This window comes from Amblyraja radiata, chromosome 26, assembly GCF_010909765.2.
Source record: "Amblyraja radiata isolate CabotCenter1 chromosome 26, sAmbRad1.1.pri, whole genome shotgun sequence".
NCBI classification, from domain to species: Eukaryota; Metazoa; Chordata; class Chondrichthyes; order Rajiformes; family Rajidae; genus Amblyraja; species Amblyraja radiata.
Window position 1 is genome coordinate 10,669,488 of NC_045981.1, and position 16,782 is coordinate 10,686,269.

General features: G+C 38.7%; 1 protein-coding gene across 4 annotated transcripts in view; it reads right to left on the reverse strand.

Moving 5' to 3' along the window:
* Window positions 1-16,782, reverse strand: part of baiap2 (BAR/IMD domain containing adaptor protein 2) — a 95,028-nt gene that overhangs the window by 26,732 nt on the left and 51,514 nt on the right. For all 4 annotated transcript variants that reach the window (XM_033044240.1, XM_033044241.1, XM_033044238.1 and 1 more), the window contains 4 exons: window positions 16,521-16,582; window positions 14,876-14,947; window positions 12,596-12,733; window positions 649-801 (listed from right to left, as the gene is read on the reverse strand). In XM_033044240.1, coding sequence (XP_032900131.1) covers window positions 649-801; window positions 12,596-12,733; window positions 14,876-14,947; window positions 16,521-16,582 — 425 coding nt within the window. The remainder of the gene's footprint in view (window positions 1-648; window positions 802-12,595; window positions 12,734-14,875; window positions 14,948-16,520; window positions 16,583-16,782) is intronic.

Genomic DNA, 16,782 nt, shown 5'->3' on the forward strand with positions numbered 1-16,782 from the left:
TCTACTGTGAGTGTATACCAGTGTAACTACAACAATTTTCCATGGTACTACTTTCACATCACAAACCTCTAATGAGGCAGGGACGATAACATTTAAAAGGTATTTGGAAAGATACATGGAGAGGTCTGGAGGCGCATGGGCCAAATACTGGCAAATAGGAGTACCTTAGATGGACCATCCTGGACATGGTCGACATGGACAAATTGGGTTAAGGACCCGTTTCTCTGCTGCATGACTCAATGGCTGTGGAATATTGACCTTTCCGAGAAAGCAAGATTGGAAAGAGTCCATGGTTGATAGCCTCTCAAAATTAGAAGGGAAAAAAACAGCTTCCCCAGGGATTTGGCACTAAACTGTGGGCCAGATGCAAACTGATAGGCATCCTTTAACAAAAAGAGCTCAGGTGTGATGCTCAAATACAGAGGGACATTGTTTGGCCATTTAATTTAACGTTCTTCTGAAATAAAGTCAACAAAGACCTACTGAAATGCGTAGAACTAATCCCCACCATTAGATGGTCAGTAGAGAAACAGAACAAAAATAAATTGTTTAAACACTTGCCTGTATCGTCATTCCTCTCTGAAAATTACTGAAAAGCTGTTGCGGTTGATAACAAATGCATTTTAAAAAGATTTTCAAAATACTTACCCTGCTGTGGTACACCATGTTATTCTTGGCAACTGAACACTGCCTTTCCACCAAAAAGGAATACCGCCTACGTTCCTCACTCAATGCCGTCTTGTATCCGTTTCCAATATAGTTCCCCAGTTCCACTTGCTTTTTGCTTATTGCCTCCGCAAACTGCAGAAGTAGGAGAAGGAGGAGGAAGAATTTTAGACTAATTAGACAACGGTAAAACAATGTAGGAATAAAAACCACTTCCAATTATTTTTTTTAAATCTTAATTTTTAATGCACATCGCTATACATTTCTATTTTTACATCAGTTTCAACTGCAGTTTGGGAGTTATTGCTCCTAATTCCGGAAACATACTGCAGTGCACTATTTCCTACAGATAACCCCAATTGTGATCAATTTATTAAATATGCATATTTGGATGATAAATTCAAAACAATTGGTTGCACCTGCTGTATATATATACAACTATCAATAACTATGTCTGTTGAATTCTCTGCCTCAGGAGGAGGCAGGTTCTCTGGATGCTTTCAAGAGAGAGCTAGATAGGGCTAGATATGGGTATAAGGCAGGAACGGGGTACTGATTGTGGATGATCAGCCATGATCACGTTGAATGGCCAAATGGCCTACTCCTGCACCTATTGTCTATCCAATGCTCTATTTCTGTGCTAAAATAAAACATCTCAAATTTGAAATGAAATCTTTGCAAATAAATTTACCGAATTTCAGATTGGATTAGAAGTATACAAAGTGTCAGTAGCAACATATTGTCAACTGTGCCATCACAAGGATCCTCACAAGAGGGATCTTTAATGACCATCCTACGGAATATATGGCTATTTATTTTCTAAAGTTTGGCAGCAACTTATTAGTTTTATTGAATGCAATTTCTGCAATGAGAATTAAATTCCTAACTTCTGGATGTTTATACTGAAAGTTGCAAAACAGCCTCAAATATTTTAAACGAATATTTCAAAAGCATTATTCAGTTAAAATATGAAATGCACCATATTTCCCATTAGAATTCATTAAGCTGCAGCATCAAGTGCCAGTAATTATTCCACCACTATTAACTGCAGAGATTTTTCAAACTTGTTTCCAAATATATATTATTGTACAAAATACTGTTTCAAATACAAGGACTGAAAAAAATGGAATACAGCAATTTAGTATTTTTTTTACTAAATCAAAAGTTATTAAAAAAACAAACAATTGCCACATTACTTAATAAAATGTAGCAGGATGGGAGTGATTCAACAGGCGACTTGCGGTGCTCAGGCACGAACACATTCCCACAACTGTGGGAGTATGCACAAATGGCCCAAGTAGAAACAAACATTGCCTTAAAAATAATACTTTAATAAAGAATGAAGTAAATATTAATAAAACATTCCCAAATCTCCCTCCAAAACAAGTTAATTAAGCACCATCATTGCAAATATACTTTTCAACCCAACAATGTCAGGAGATCATAGAGAAATTAGAAATAGCTCCCTGTGTCTCAAGCTTCTGCGTCTTCCATTCCAGAGAACAATCCCAAAAACTCTCTTGCATTTACTTCAAACGTCTTGATGCTCTTAATTCGTAATACCTCTCAACATGGCTGACCAGGCACCCTGAAAGCTCCACTTAAAAGTACCTTATTTTCCACTGGGGGTTCATTAACCGAGCCAATTTGTATTAAGGAGCAAGGCAGAATGGACAACGTGAAGTTTATGAGTCAGAATGATACCAACTGCAATTCTGCCATGGCTGATCACATCATGAAAATCCAAGATTCAACTCCAATTTTGCACCAGAGACCAACTTGGGACCAATGACTCAATTTAAATTGTTCTACTAATTTACTACTACCAGTCCTTTGAGAATCAGAACTTTTTAAAAAAGCATGCAAATCGGAATCAATAATTTCAACATTCAAACAGATAATTTGATTGAATATTTGCAATTGCTTAATACCAGTACTAATTATCAAATTTGATTCCCATTTATACCCAGGAAGGTTTAGAGGGATAAGGGCAAAACGCAGGCAGGTGGGACTAATGTAGATGGGGCAAGTTGGGCCGAAGGGTCTGTTTCCTGCCGTCCAACTCCATGCACCTAACCTTGCTCAAAAATAAATAGGACTTTTCTTAGATACAAGTTGCCCGCTTTCCTGCACATACTACTTGCAAAGGTAACCACTTGGCTAAGAGAGGGGAAGAACAGCCAAATTTACAGTCTTCTTTAATAAGGTATAATGGCATGGTCAGGTCGGAGGGGTGGAGTTCCCACCGCCACAGGTACCATGTAATCACGTGCTACCTGCTCCATGGTCGGATAGTCGGTGACTAAACCGTCTCCCCCACCTGGTTTGCCAGGTGAGGAGGGGGCTGTGGACCCCCAGCAGGTCCTAGCAAGCCAACAGCCATCCACAGTTCAGTAGAAGTTGCGGTCACTGTCGTACATAGCATTGTATGGCACCGTGCCCGTTGATGTTTTCAACAATGATAATGATGCATGGTCAAAGAACAAGTGTGTGAAAGTACTATATTAAAATAAAGAAAAAGTCAATGATTTCTATCGGTTAAGATTAACATTTACTGATGTGTCATAAGCAAGGCCAAATTCTGTCCTTTAAAATTTCATCCACAAATGAAAACTCAATTTTCCAAATCTAATGCTACTACCTTATTCATTAACCCATGCAAATAGGATTATTACTTAGCTACATTTCTGTGGAAACTCCTACGAGATTATATTTCTTTGGGATTTAGCAGTGCATAGAAGCAAGCTGTCAATTTAGATATAAATCAAAATGATGTTCATTAAAGAATACTTTCACTTAATATTACTTTGCAATTTTAATGTTACTTTGATCAAGATGTGCTGCAAAATGTGACACTATTACGTTTGCATTAAAAATGCAGATCATAAGATCATGTGATAGTTGAATTAGGCCATTCAGCCCATCAAGTCTACTCCCCCATTCAATCAAGGCTAATCTATCTTTCCCTCCTAACCCTATTCTCCTGCCTTCCCCATAACCTCCGTCACCTGTACTGATCAAGAATCTATCTATCTCTGCCTTAAATATATCCACTGACTTGGCCTCCACAGCCTTCTGCGGCAAATAATTCCACAGATTCACCACCCTCTGACAAAATACATTCCTCCTCATCTCCTTCCTAAAAGAACATCCTTTCACATCTTAATTCTGAGGCTATGACCTCTAGTCCGGGACTCTCCCATTAGTGGAAATATCCTCTCCACATCCACTCTATTCAAGCCTTTCACAATTCGGTACGTTTCAATGAGATCCCCCCCTCATCATTCCGTACACCAGCGAATATAGGCCCAGTGCCGTCAAACGCTCATATGTTAACCGGATCAGCAGGCCATCAGCTTTGAACTCAGTCAAGGTACATTGGGATGTTAGAAATTGAAATACCTACACTGAGAATAAATAAAACTGTACCCAGCATTAAGACTTCAGGATGTTTTGGCAAATAAGCCAGGCACACCTTTAGTGAACAAGTTTAGCAGAAATGGAGTATGCAAAATGAACTCTCATTGCACCTGCTCATTTGAACTCCAAAAACAACCTAATGTTTGTTCCAAAACTTCATTTTTACCTGTATTCAGATTTTTAGTGGTCCCTTCATATGCAAATTTTTACCTAGACAAAGGTTTCCTCAAACATATTTGATCTTCAGTTATGCATTGAAATGTCATTTTTCATAACTCCCTAGTGTTTTCCCCAATACAAATCTCACGATAGGCTGTCGCCATAGCTACAGGAAATAGGTCATAGCAGAAATTCTTTTCATAGCTGGGAACGGCATTACTTGTGGGGAGAAACCTATGGAAATCACTTAAGCTGAACAGACAGAAACTCGTAGCTGACGCAATTGTAGTGTTATCAGTTGAACAATGTGCAAAGAAAATTAAAAAAATAAGACATTATTAAATAGTGCTAAGGACATTGAGATTAAAAGTATGCATGCAACACTCATTCCGTGACTCATTATTCATTGAGCACACGGCTACTGTACAAATGTGCTCCTCAGCACTTACTGAGTAAACTGGCACCCTCACTGGTGTAAATCTGCCCTTTCCCACTATCGATTGCCCCATGGACACACAAGTAATTGCAGGTGCTGGAATATTAAGCAATACACAAAGTGATGGAGGAACTCAGCAAGTCTAGCAACATTGTGAATGGAATGAACAAAGTTTTGGGTTGGGATCCCTCTTCAGAGTGATTGGAGTAAGGATGAGAAAGCTGGAAGAGATAGGTGGGGGCAGGACAACGTTTGGCAAATGATAGGTGTACACAGGTGAGGGCATGTTCAGTTCAATTTAGTTTACTGTCACGTGTACCGAGGTACAGTGAAAAGCTTTTGTTGAGTGCTATCCAGTCAGCAGAAAGACAATACATGATTACAATGGGTGGTGTAAGTGACAAAGCAAGAGGTGAAAAGGAGACAAAAGGATGTCAGATAAGAGAAGAGGAGTGAATGCCAAATTGGTACCATGACCATATATCTAGAAGACACCCAACATTTTTAAAATCAAATACCAAAATATCAACCATTCACAGCCACTGGTAGACTGGATGATGTCGCACTAATTATTCCCATTGATACATTTCAACAACACAACTGTCCGAATTATGCTAAAAATAATATGAATCAGATTGGACATTGGTCTATCATTCGCAGAAAAACAAAGGGCTACATTTTTTTTTTTGGTGTGACAGTTAGCTCTCATGAAAGCTGTAAAACCTGGAGTTTTATCACAGACAGCTAACTGGTGGCCGGCTTCAACTCCCTGGTGAAAGGGTCAACGTCTGACCCAAGCAATCACAAGGCAGCTAGGCAACTGGTATATATCTTAATGAAAGTCAAGAAAAAAGCAAAACCATTTACCAAAAAAGTTGCATCTATTGAAACAGTAAGAAATGACTCTTAGGTGGCAATTGTAAAAACAATGACAACGTTTTGCACAGAATACTAAAATATCATCTTCACAAACACAGAAAATCTATTCATTGCATCCATGTAAATGCAACCAGTGATCGTAAAATACTACTGTGCATGATCCTACTTATTTTAAATGCTCAATTAGCTGAGGCTGCATTAAGCGGTGGGATGATGTTGAATTGGTGCTCCAGTAGGCTCTAATGACATGGGTTCACATTCATGACTAGCACATCATTATCTCTCAATCTTAGCCACATCAGCTGTGTTGGGGAGGGAGACAAACTGCACATCACTGGGAAATGCTAAGTCGTCTATAAGAAACCAATGACAAAGTAATATGGATGCAGTTCAGATTACTAAATTTCAAAAAGCAATGTCTGTAAATTAGGAACAGAGTGCTTTTTAAATAAAATGTTTTTTTCTTTGTGGTTTACTGTCAAGATAAAGACAAATAACAAAGAGGCAATGTGGTCAAAGAAGAATGGTTTCCGATCAGCAAAAATGCTGTAAGCAATAGGGTTTCGGTCAGCAAATACAGTAATAGGGAAGCTTTTCAGACCAGAAAAATGCAGCAGGTCACGCTCCACATCATAGTACATGTAAATAAAAAACAAAGTACAGAAATAATTTAAAATGAAAAACAGATCATAGCTTAGTGATGGTGCAAGGTTACAAATCACTATGAGAGACTATGAAAGTCAGCAGAAAGAGTTGATAGACAGATGGCAGAATTAATATGATCAAATATGGGTGGCACAATAGCATAGCAGTAGAGCTACTGCCTTACAGCTCCCCAGACCCGGGTTAGATCCTGACTACGGGTGCTTGTCAGTACGGAGTTTGTGGGATCTCCCTGTGACCTGCGTGGGTTTTCTCCGGGAACTTCGGTTTCCTCCCACACTCCAAAGACGTACAGGTTTGTAGGTTAATTGGCTTGCCATTAATGTTAAATTATCCTAGTGTGTAGGGTAGTGTTAGTGTGCAGGGATCGCTGGTCGACGCGAACTCGGTGGGCCGAAGGGCCTGTTTCCACTAAACTAAAACTAAATAGGCAAGTCCAAGGAGGAACAATAATGAAATAAAGCACTTTGAATCTAAGCACTTGAGGAAATACACGTTAAATAGTATTTTTATATGGTCAGAGCAGTAAGAAAGTCTTGTGTAGAAACATATCTTTAAATGCAGTGCAGGTAATAGGTTATACAAGGTACAGAATCTTTAATTTTATAATAATTGGATATAAAGCAAAATGTAACTTTTGACCCAGCAGTAAAACTCAAAATTGAAAATGAATCGGAGTCACTGACAATTTTAATTGTAAGAACATATTTCAGCAAATTAATGAGTTCATTCACACAGATTCTTTTAAAAATCATTTAGAATATATTTATAAAGGAAGAATAATAAAGACATGCAATAAGAACTTATTCTGTTCATGTCAACATTTGACAGAACAAAACCTTCCATTATAGGGGAATCCTCGAAAATAATTCATCTGGAAAATTTGTGCTTGCAGTCAAATCTAATGTCCTTGGAAGTAACACACCTACACTGAGCATTTAGTAGGCTTTAAATGTTATGACAGCCCTCTAAAATCATTGCTGAAACACTGCTAGCAATTTGACTGAGTATGACTCATTGCAGTTAGTGGGTTTACAATACGAGGAGAGGGGGAGGGTGAAGTTACCTTTCATATTAGTCATTTTAAAAAGTTACAGTAGAAAAGTTTCAAAAACATTAAGAGTAAAATTTTGGAGAAGTGGACAGGGGTACAATAATGAGCATTTGTTTTAGTGGCCACCTATGTGTTTGGATTACTATCAGCATTATATATTTTATTCCGAATTAGTCTCAAATTAGTTAGCTAATTTAGTATGTTCACCCTGTGGGTTTTCTCTGGGTGCTCTGGTTTCCTCCCACACTCCAAAGACGTACAGGTTTGTAGGTTGATTGGCTTATGTAATTTGCAAATAGTCTCTAGTATGTAGGATAATCAAGCTGGTCGGCCCAGGCTCAGTGGATCCAAGGGCCTGTTTCCGTGCTGTATCTCATAAAAAAGGTCCATTGATGCCAATTCTGCACTTATTTCATTGATTGGTTGAACATTTTAGTATTAATTTCATATGTGAATGTAAATCAGTGTATGTTCAAATCTCATGCACAACCTTTGTGACAAAATGTCAAGTTAAAATGACAATCAGTTATTCTAGGCACTTTGTTTTCCTTTCGATGCATAACCCACAGGTGCTGATGTGGCTGTGGAACTGACAGCTTTGGCCATTAATTGGTGTTATAGGCTATCCACAACTTCCAGTAAGCAAAAGGTGACCTGACTGCAACTAAAAATGATAACCAACCATCACCAAGTGTGGGATTTGTCAGTCTCTGTCAATCATATTTTCTGGCATGCATTTTGCTTTATTAAAACTTTTAGCTTTATGTTACCTTACATTGGACAAAAGTATTATATTTAACGCAAGAGTCTCCTGTAAGTTTTTCAGTGAGTTCTTGGTTTGAAGTTCCAGCTAGTTCAAAAATAGAATGAAGTTTAGGCACAAGGAAGGGCCAAGTCTTGGACTATTATTAAAATCAGCTCGGAATACACAGATTCGACAAATAGAAACTATGGAATTAACTAATATACGAGTTGCGTAATTAAAAAAAATAAGTATGCTATGGAATTAAAATGACAACGTTAGGTGTTTAAAAAAGTAAAAACAAAATAATGTGGAAAGGTATTTAAAAATTGATAGGCCATCTGTCAAAATCATCATCTATATACAACTTAAATGTTCCCGAGTAGCTTACAATTTACATCGACTACTATTTGTGGTAGGGTGGAGGATGAAAGAGGCCACATGCATAAATATAAAACATGTTGAGGATAACTACTTTTCTTGAAAAGGAAGAAATCAGTGCATTGCGAGTCTGAGCGATGGAAAACCAGCACACGGTGTTCCTGTGTGTGAAGCACACAGGTGCAAATGTTTCAGCACTATAGATTTTAATGAGCCCATTTGAACGTAGCTGAAATGGCTCTGCCAGTGGTGCGATAACACATCACTGAGGCACAGGATTCTCAGCATCACATCATAGCAACAGCACATTCTGCCCAAGTACCTTATATGGTTACGTCGCCATGGCATCCGATACACAAAAATACATTTTACTCAGCAAATACAGGGAGAGACGCATATTACGACTTTTCTTTCAAATGCTTACTTGCTAGCTTTTCCAACCGCCCTCGGTTTGTCCTCAGGCCAACTCAAGTTAAAAAGAAAAGCTGTTTTCAAATCCTTTCACTGATTGCGGTACAAAATGTCCTAAACACTGGAATATTTTAACCGATTGCGTACCTCATTAAATACACTTCTCTGATTGCAAAGGTGGTGAAAGGGAAGGGCACAAACAGCTTCAAAATGCATAGTATCACTTTAATGAAAATAGAAAAAAAATAATACTAATTTTCTTGGTACAATAGACAATAGGTGCAGGAGTAGGCTATTCGGCCCGTTGAGCCAGCACCGCCATTCAATGTGATCATGGCTGATCATCCCCAATCAGTACCCCGTTCCTGCCTTCTCCCCATATCCCCTGAATGCTATTTTTAAGAGCCCTATCTAGCTCTCTCGTGAAAGCATCCAGAGAACCTGCCTCCACTGCCCTCTGAGGCAGAGAATTCCAGACTCACCACTCTCTGTGAGAAAAAGTGTTTCCTCGTCTCCATTCTAAATGGCTTACTCCTTATTCTTAAACTGTGGCCCCTGGTTCTGGACTCCCCCAACATCGGGAACATGTTTCCTGCCTCTAGCGTGTACAAACCCTTAACAATCTTATATATTGTCCAAACCCTTAACGATCTTATATATACATTATACATAAATTCCACTGGAGAATAAATAGCCAGGTTAACCATTGAAAGTCCATCCATGCTTTCCTCTGGATTCAACTGGCACTCTCCGTTCAACTTCTTCCAACAGTCTTCCCATCCTCAACTTCTTCCGAATTTTTCCAACACATAATGTCAAGAAAGATGAATGTATCCATCATCCTTACTTGACAACTATGATGGTTTCCATCAGTCAATGCCTTTATTTTAAAATTCTCATCCTGGTTTATACATTTTCGTCACGATATTGCACCTTCCCTTTTCCAGGGAAAATATGTCTTCCTGTTCAAAACCCCAGAGGCCTTTAAAATCCACCAGTCTTGCCTCATGCACCATGAATCTTAAATTATTCCACCACAACAGCCTGTTTCTCTGGAACATCTTCCCTCAACCTCTCCAACCTCTCCTTCCTCTTTAGCCTCTTAAAATATACACGTGACCAGACTTCTGGTTAACCGCTCTCATACCTCTTTGTAGTTCAGTGTCAGAACAATTTTGATTACACTTCTGCAAAGCAATTTGGAACATTCTATATGCTAAAAGTATTACAAAAAAATGCATGCTGTTATTTAATACATTTTCTTGCAAACTTAGATGGTTTAAATTTGGAAAATTAGTTTAGTTTGTTGATATGGCAAGGAAATAAACCCTGTGCAAATTTAAACCATCTTAGTTTTTAGCAAGAAGCATTAAATAACAGCATGCATTCTTTTGGCACACAGAATGTTACAAGTCCACAATGACCATCGATCACCCGTTCACACCAGTTCCATGTTATCCCCCACATTCACATCCGCTCCCTAGACACTAGGGGCAATTTACAGAGCCCAATTAACCTACAAACCCGCATATCTTTGGGATGTGGGAGGAAAACAAATCACCTGGAGGAAGCCCACAGGGTGAACGTGCAATCTGCACATAGACAGCAGCCGAGGTCAGAATCATAGCTGCGTCTCTGGCACTGTGAGGCTGCAACTCTACCAGCTGCGCCACCCTAAATTTTTTTTAAAGGATTGAAGGATTCTACTTAAAAGTCAAGTCTAAAAAAGCAATTAGTCTAAACAGTGCAAGTCTTTGTCCAAGCCAAGTATTGAAAAAATATCTCTCTACTCCTATTAAGACAGCTTTGGTACTGCGAAATGATATAGCACACTTAGAAGCATATAAATAACACGGAAATACAATAAAATGTTTAAACTTTGAGGAAATATGTAGTTAAGGCTTTCATTAAAATTTGAATTATTGATTTATTTGATTTTGATTATCTAAAGCATGGGATTTGAATCAACAGCAACTGCAATGAACATGTTGGGATTTAAAATATATACAGTATTTCAATTGACGCATTATGATCCATTAAAAATTACCATCAGCACTCAGCAAGTTACATAAAGAGAGGCTCTCTGACTCCTGCACTACTTCAAGGCCAAGCAAGAAACAAGCTTTGTATCCCTCCAGTGTGTCATGAGGGAAATGAATCAATGTTTTATTACTAGCTGCACAGTCCCGCATGATACCAGCTTCAGTGCCTAAGCATCATTAGCAACACTACAGTAAGCTTCCAAGTTGCCTCTACTAAAGAAGATAAAAGATATTAGCAGGGGGGTTCTGGCTGATTGCTATGCAAAGATCTTTCCTGGAACTTGCTATTGATTCGAGAAGTTCTGGAAACAAAAAATGTGATATCTATGTTAAAGGTGCAAATAATTGTTCAATAACACATGTGGACTGAGTGAATCTTCCCTGTATTTTAAATATCACATGAACTTTTGGTGTTGAGGATTTCCATCTCCCGGGGTCAATACTCGAGGAAATTCATGGAGAGGAATTACATGACAACAAGCCATTCAGCCCATCACTTCCATTGCAACGAGCAGGGACTCATTATTATTAATGACCCCCATCTTCCAGCACTTGGGCCACAGCCTTCTCTGCTTGGCTGATTCTGTCCTCTTCGAGCCATGTCTTAAATGCTGTCAACGACTTGGCTTCTACCTTTCTTGCAGGCGGTGTATTTCTTAGTTGGGACACTCTGATGAAAAGATCTCCTCCTCTAAATCTCTTATCCACTTACCCAAAATCTATGCCCTCTAGTTTATTACCGTCTACCCTTTTTATATCCATCAATTTTGCATAACTCCCTCTTAACCTCCATTTCAGGGAAATCAGACCCAGCCTCTGAAATGCTTTACAAAATTCAATTTTTGATTTCAGCATGTTTAACAACTTTTTGATACAATTCAAATTAGGTTGCTGATTGCACCTGTTTTGGGAATTAAAAATTGAGCAAATGTAACCACTTGATACACTGAAGTGGACAATTTGTCCTATATTCTTGTTATTGTTTTATTGCCCGACAAAACATGTTGGATGTTGGATCAGTTCCCATTTTCCAAATCACGTATGGTTTTTGTTTCATCACCTTTGAAGATGTCGATACTCGGCAAGAACCTCACCATTCCAGATTCCAGCATCTGCAGTCTCTTTTATTCCTGCCATTACTAGTTTCTGGGGTGTACAGGTCAGGCTCCCAAAGTGGCAAACAAATTAGAATTTATCAATTTGGATTATTCACCTAGATTATCAAACCACGATATTGTCCAATACAATCTCTAGCTCCATTTCCTAATGAGAGAAAATGTTGTTTGCATTTTTGGTATATTTTGTGAATGTGTACACTCAATTATCATATTTTAACATTAAATACTCTGAATAAGGTGTTGCACAACATGAATTTTACATTATTCCAAATATGTACTTTGAACTCAAAATCATCAATTTACTATTTCCATCCAACATAATAGCCTTACAGCTCTGTAACAAGTGACAGAAGATCTGTGTAGTGTATCCATGGCCATCAGAGCTTGGACTGAACCTAACTTCATAGAGCTTTCTGTTAGATGAATGGGGCAAAATATATATTTTCAATACCATCCATGATACAGTGGACTGAACCTGCAAGATACCCATCTGCCGATAATTGAAAATTCCCATTGCCACTCTCACTCACACACTCAATTCTCAATTAATGTCTCCAAGATTATTTTTGGGAAAAAATGCAAAGAACCATTCTCAGGAAAATCCACCTTGGTCCAAGGACGTACCTGCATCTCTTTCTCTTCGTATTTCTGAGGATTTCTGCTGCCCTGACTCTTTCTTCTAAGTTTCTTCAGTTCTGCTTGACATTTTTCCAGAGACTCCAACTTGGCTTTATGCTCGACCTGATATTTCTTCAAAGTGGCCTAAAGGGAAAAATGTAAATACAAATGCACCAATAAAAACAGTCATAATGTAAACATTACCTCAGCAAGGAAGGAGACCAGTAATTGCTGGGCTTTGTTAAGGTAGAGGGAAGAGTAATTATGGGTTTAATATCAAATTGGTTTCATATTAATTCACATTCTAATGGTTCAATATACACTGATCTGCAAGCTGTATATTAAGAGATTAATTAGTTCACAGACAATAGTAAAATAACTACTCTGGCTTTCTAAAACAACCAAAAAATACAATGAGGCCTTGTTTAAGGAGATAGCTGTAGACAACTTAACCATTCACTGACAATGGTTCATATGCTACTGATAAGATAGAAGACAAGAAGAAAGAATGTTAAGGAACCTCTGTTTGAAGCATCTTGGGACTTAGGTTCAATGTGCAAAATAAATACTACTTGGTGTGGGTCGGTTTAAGTGATAGGTGATGCTTTTCCAGCAGTTATCAATGCCTCCAAAACATGTGCAATCCACATTTATGAAGTTTCTAATTGGCTTGTTGGCATCATAAGGGGGTCTCGAAATCAGAGCTACATTAACTGGAGCAAGCAAGCCAGTCTACAAACGTTACAAATGTTAAAATAGAATGGCCACTGGAGTATGAGACTTTAAACATAACATCTGACTGCATTAATTCACATATTAATGCAGAATCTGTGTTACACAATATCAAAAGTAGGTAAATTTAACTTGCAGAAGCACAAATTTTTCTCAAGAAAGTCTTGAATCAAATGAAGTAAGTTCAGACCAAGTCAAATTGAATTTGTCCAGGAAAATGCAAACCCTGTATAAATTTTAATGGAGGTACGAATGAGCAACTTTGTGTACGAGACAAATGAACTCAAACATTTAAGATAATCCGAATACAAGAACAGGTAAAAATAGACTGTTTAGTCCCCTACACCTGCTACAAGATCGTGGCTGATATTGTACCCCCTTACATGTATTAACACCATAACCCCCTGAAACCCTAATATGAAAAAATCTATCGCCCTTGAATATATTCAGTGATTGAACCTACATTGCCCTAAATATTCACAACACCCCCCCCCCCCCAACCAGGTGAGCAAAATCTACTGTCCCGAGTGACTGAACCCATATTTGAATTATGAATGCAAATCGAATGTTAATTTAGCTGAATAATATCAAGAAACCTCCAATGACTGGACAACAGAATAGTGTTTAAAAACAGGCCCAATGTAAATTTTCATTAAGATGTTTAAGGTCCTTCCACCACTGCAGTTAAAGCAGTCATAATTCAAAACGTAGCAGCTAACTATATATCTGGAGAATCTACACCAGAAATATTCAGCAGAAAATATTCCAGGAACCAATATGCCTGGAAATAAAAACTTGCCAAATCTGAATTCTTTTAAATCATCACTTTGCTTATAAATTGCATGTGGATGGCAATAATCTCAGAGCTGTAACTCAATCCTCATGGTCATAAAACATATAGTCAAAAACACCTGTGTAGAAAGGAACTGCAGATGCTGGTTTAAAACCAAGATAGACACAAGGTGTTGGAGTAACTCAGCCAGTCAGGCAGCAACTCTTTAATTAATTAATTAACAACTTCTCTTTTGAGGAGCAAGGAGAGAGAAGAATTACATTTCATGTTTTTCTTCACTCCTTACAATGCTATGTACGACAGTGATCGCAACTTCTACTGAAGTGTGGATGGCCGTTGGCTCGCTAGAAGTTCATCCGCCCCTTGACAGGTCATGTTTTTGGTCCTGCTGGGGTTCCACAGCCCCCTCTTCACCTGGCAAACCAGGTGGGGGAGACGGTTTAGTCGCCGACTATCCGACCATGGAGCAGGTAGCATGGGATTACATGGTACCCGTGGCGGGAGGAACTCGAAATGTCACCGATTCCTTTTCTCCAGAGATGCTGCCTGACCTGCTGAGTTACTCCAGCTTTTTTTGTGTCCATCTTTAGTCAAAAACCCCTACCAGGTTATGATGCTGTAATCAGTTCATACTATTTACTTATAATGTATTTGAATAGATGCCATTTTTGCTTTAATATTGCAGGATAAGTGTAGGGGCAGATTAATACATGGTGATTAATAAAATGGTGTGACAGTGGAGAAGCGAGCCTGGAACTTACACTTAAGTACTTGGCATCCAACTCAACCTTCTGCTCCAGTTGCATCAGCAGCTCATTGTGGAACACTTTCAACTGTAACAGCAAGAGAATGTCAGCTGCAGAGCTTAAAACATTCATTTTCAATAATGTCAAAGAAACAAGAATCCCCCTGAACACCCACACACAGACACCCACTGCAAAAGCAGCGTTTGTACCTTGGATCCTCAGATTAGTCATGTGCAAGTGACGTTTCCCTCCTCCAGACTCAGCTCCTTGAAAGCTGTAATTTAACCACGCACGCACACATGCTGCCGTTCACCACCAATTAATGTTAATTTTTACTGTTAGCAGAGACACATACTACGATTCTATTTCACACCTCAGCTTCAGCATAAGATTGTATCTTATGTAAGGACTAATATCTCAAAGAACGTCTGACAATTTTGATGTACACTTAATAAAATAAAAGTATGTATTAAACACATTTTTAAATTTCTGACTTGAATGCCAAATATCTTTCTATTAACGTAATATTTGAACAAGAATGTTATCTGGAAAATATCTGGAAGTATATTCATTTAAAAAAAAAAAATTCAGATAAAAGATTACTTCACAACTATTTTAATAAAATTCACATTGCACATCAGATGTAAGTCAATCACAGCAACAGAGACACACACAAAGACTGCTGTTGCTGGAACCCGCAGCAGAAACCAGATTGCAGGAGGAACTTAGTAGGTCTGGGGGAGGGGGGAGGGGGGAGGGGGGAGGGAAGGGTAGAAGAATTGTCGACGTCTCAGGTTGAGACCCTACATTAGGACTGCTGCAAGGTCTTGACAATTGCTTATCACCCTACCCCCACATTTTCTGCTCAAACAGCCAAGTTCCTCCAGCAATTTGTTATTTACAGTAGTATTGTGGTTAAATCACTGGACTAACAGTCAGGAGCCTGCACAAATGAGATTAAGGGTTTGAATGCTACCATGGTAACTATAAAATGTAATTTCACAATATTGAAAAACTATCAGTAATGTAACCACAAAGCTGCCAGGTTGTTGTAAAAACCCATGTGGTTCAGGATAGGGATGGGAATCTCCAGTCCTTAGTCAGGCCTAGAATCGCCTTGAGATCCATCTTTATGGTTTTAGGGCAATTCCAGATCATGAAAATGCTTTTAGATGCTCTCTCAAACGGCCTAGCAAGCCACTCAGTCCAGGAGACGAGTATGAATGGAGAATAAATGCCAACCATGCCAGTAACATTTATCTCTCGAGAACAAATAAGGCATCCTAATAACCAGAGCTTCTGCCACAGAGCTTCAAAGACGTTGGTTCAATTCTGACCTCCAGTGCTGGAGTTTGCAAGCTCATCAGCTTCCCCTGGTATTCTCCCACATTCCAAATGCATGCAAGTTGGTAGAGTAATTGGTCAAGATAAATTGCCAATAGTATGTAGGCAAGCGGTAGAATCCACTCGTAGCTGATGGGTGCCGAGGAAGAATTAAATGGGATTGGTTTGAAAAGGTGCTTCATGATCAGCGCAGAATTGGTTGGCAGAAGGACGTGTTTTTAGATTGTATGACTCCATGAAATAAGTATGAAAAACTTGAGACACCTTTGCACATCAGGTATAAACATGTCCTGTGCTAAACAATCGCACGACTCACCATTTCTTCAAGCTGTATCTGAATTTGTCTGTGAACCTCTGCCATCTGGAACAAGACATCCCCTGAAAAATAAATTGGAACTAGAATAAGTATTCCATAGAAACAAAGAAAATAGGTGCAGGAGAAGGCCATTCGGCCCTTCGAGCCTGCACCGCCATTCAATATGATCATGGCCGATCATCCTACGCAGTAAGTCATGTCCAACTATTGAGAGAACTCTGATACCAATTAAACAATGTTCTCCACAATATGTTCCCACCTA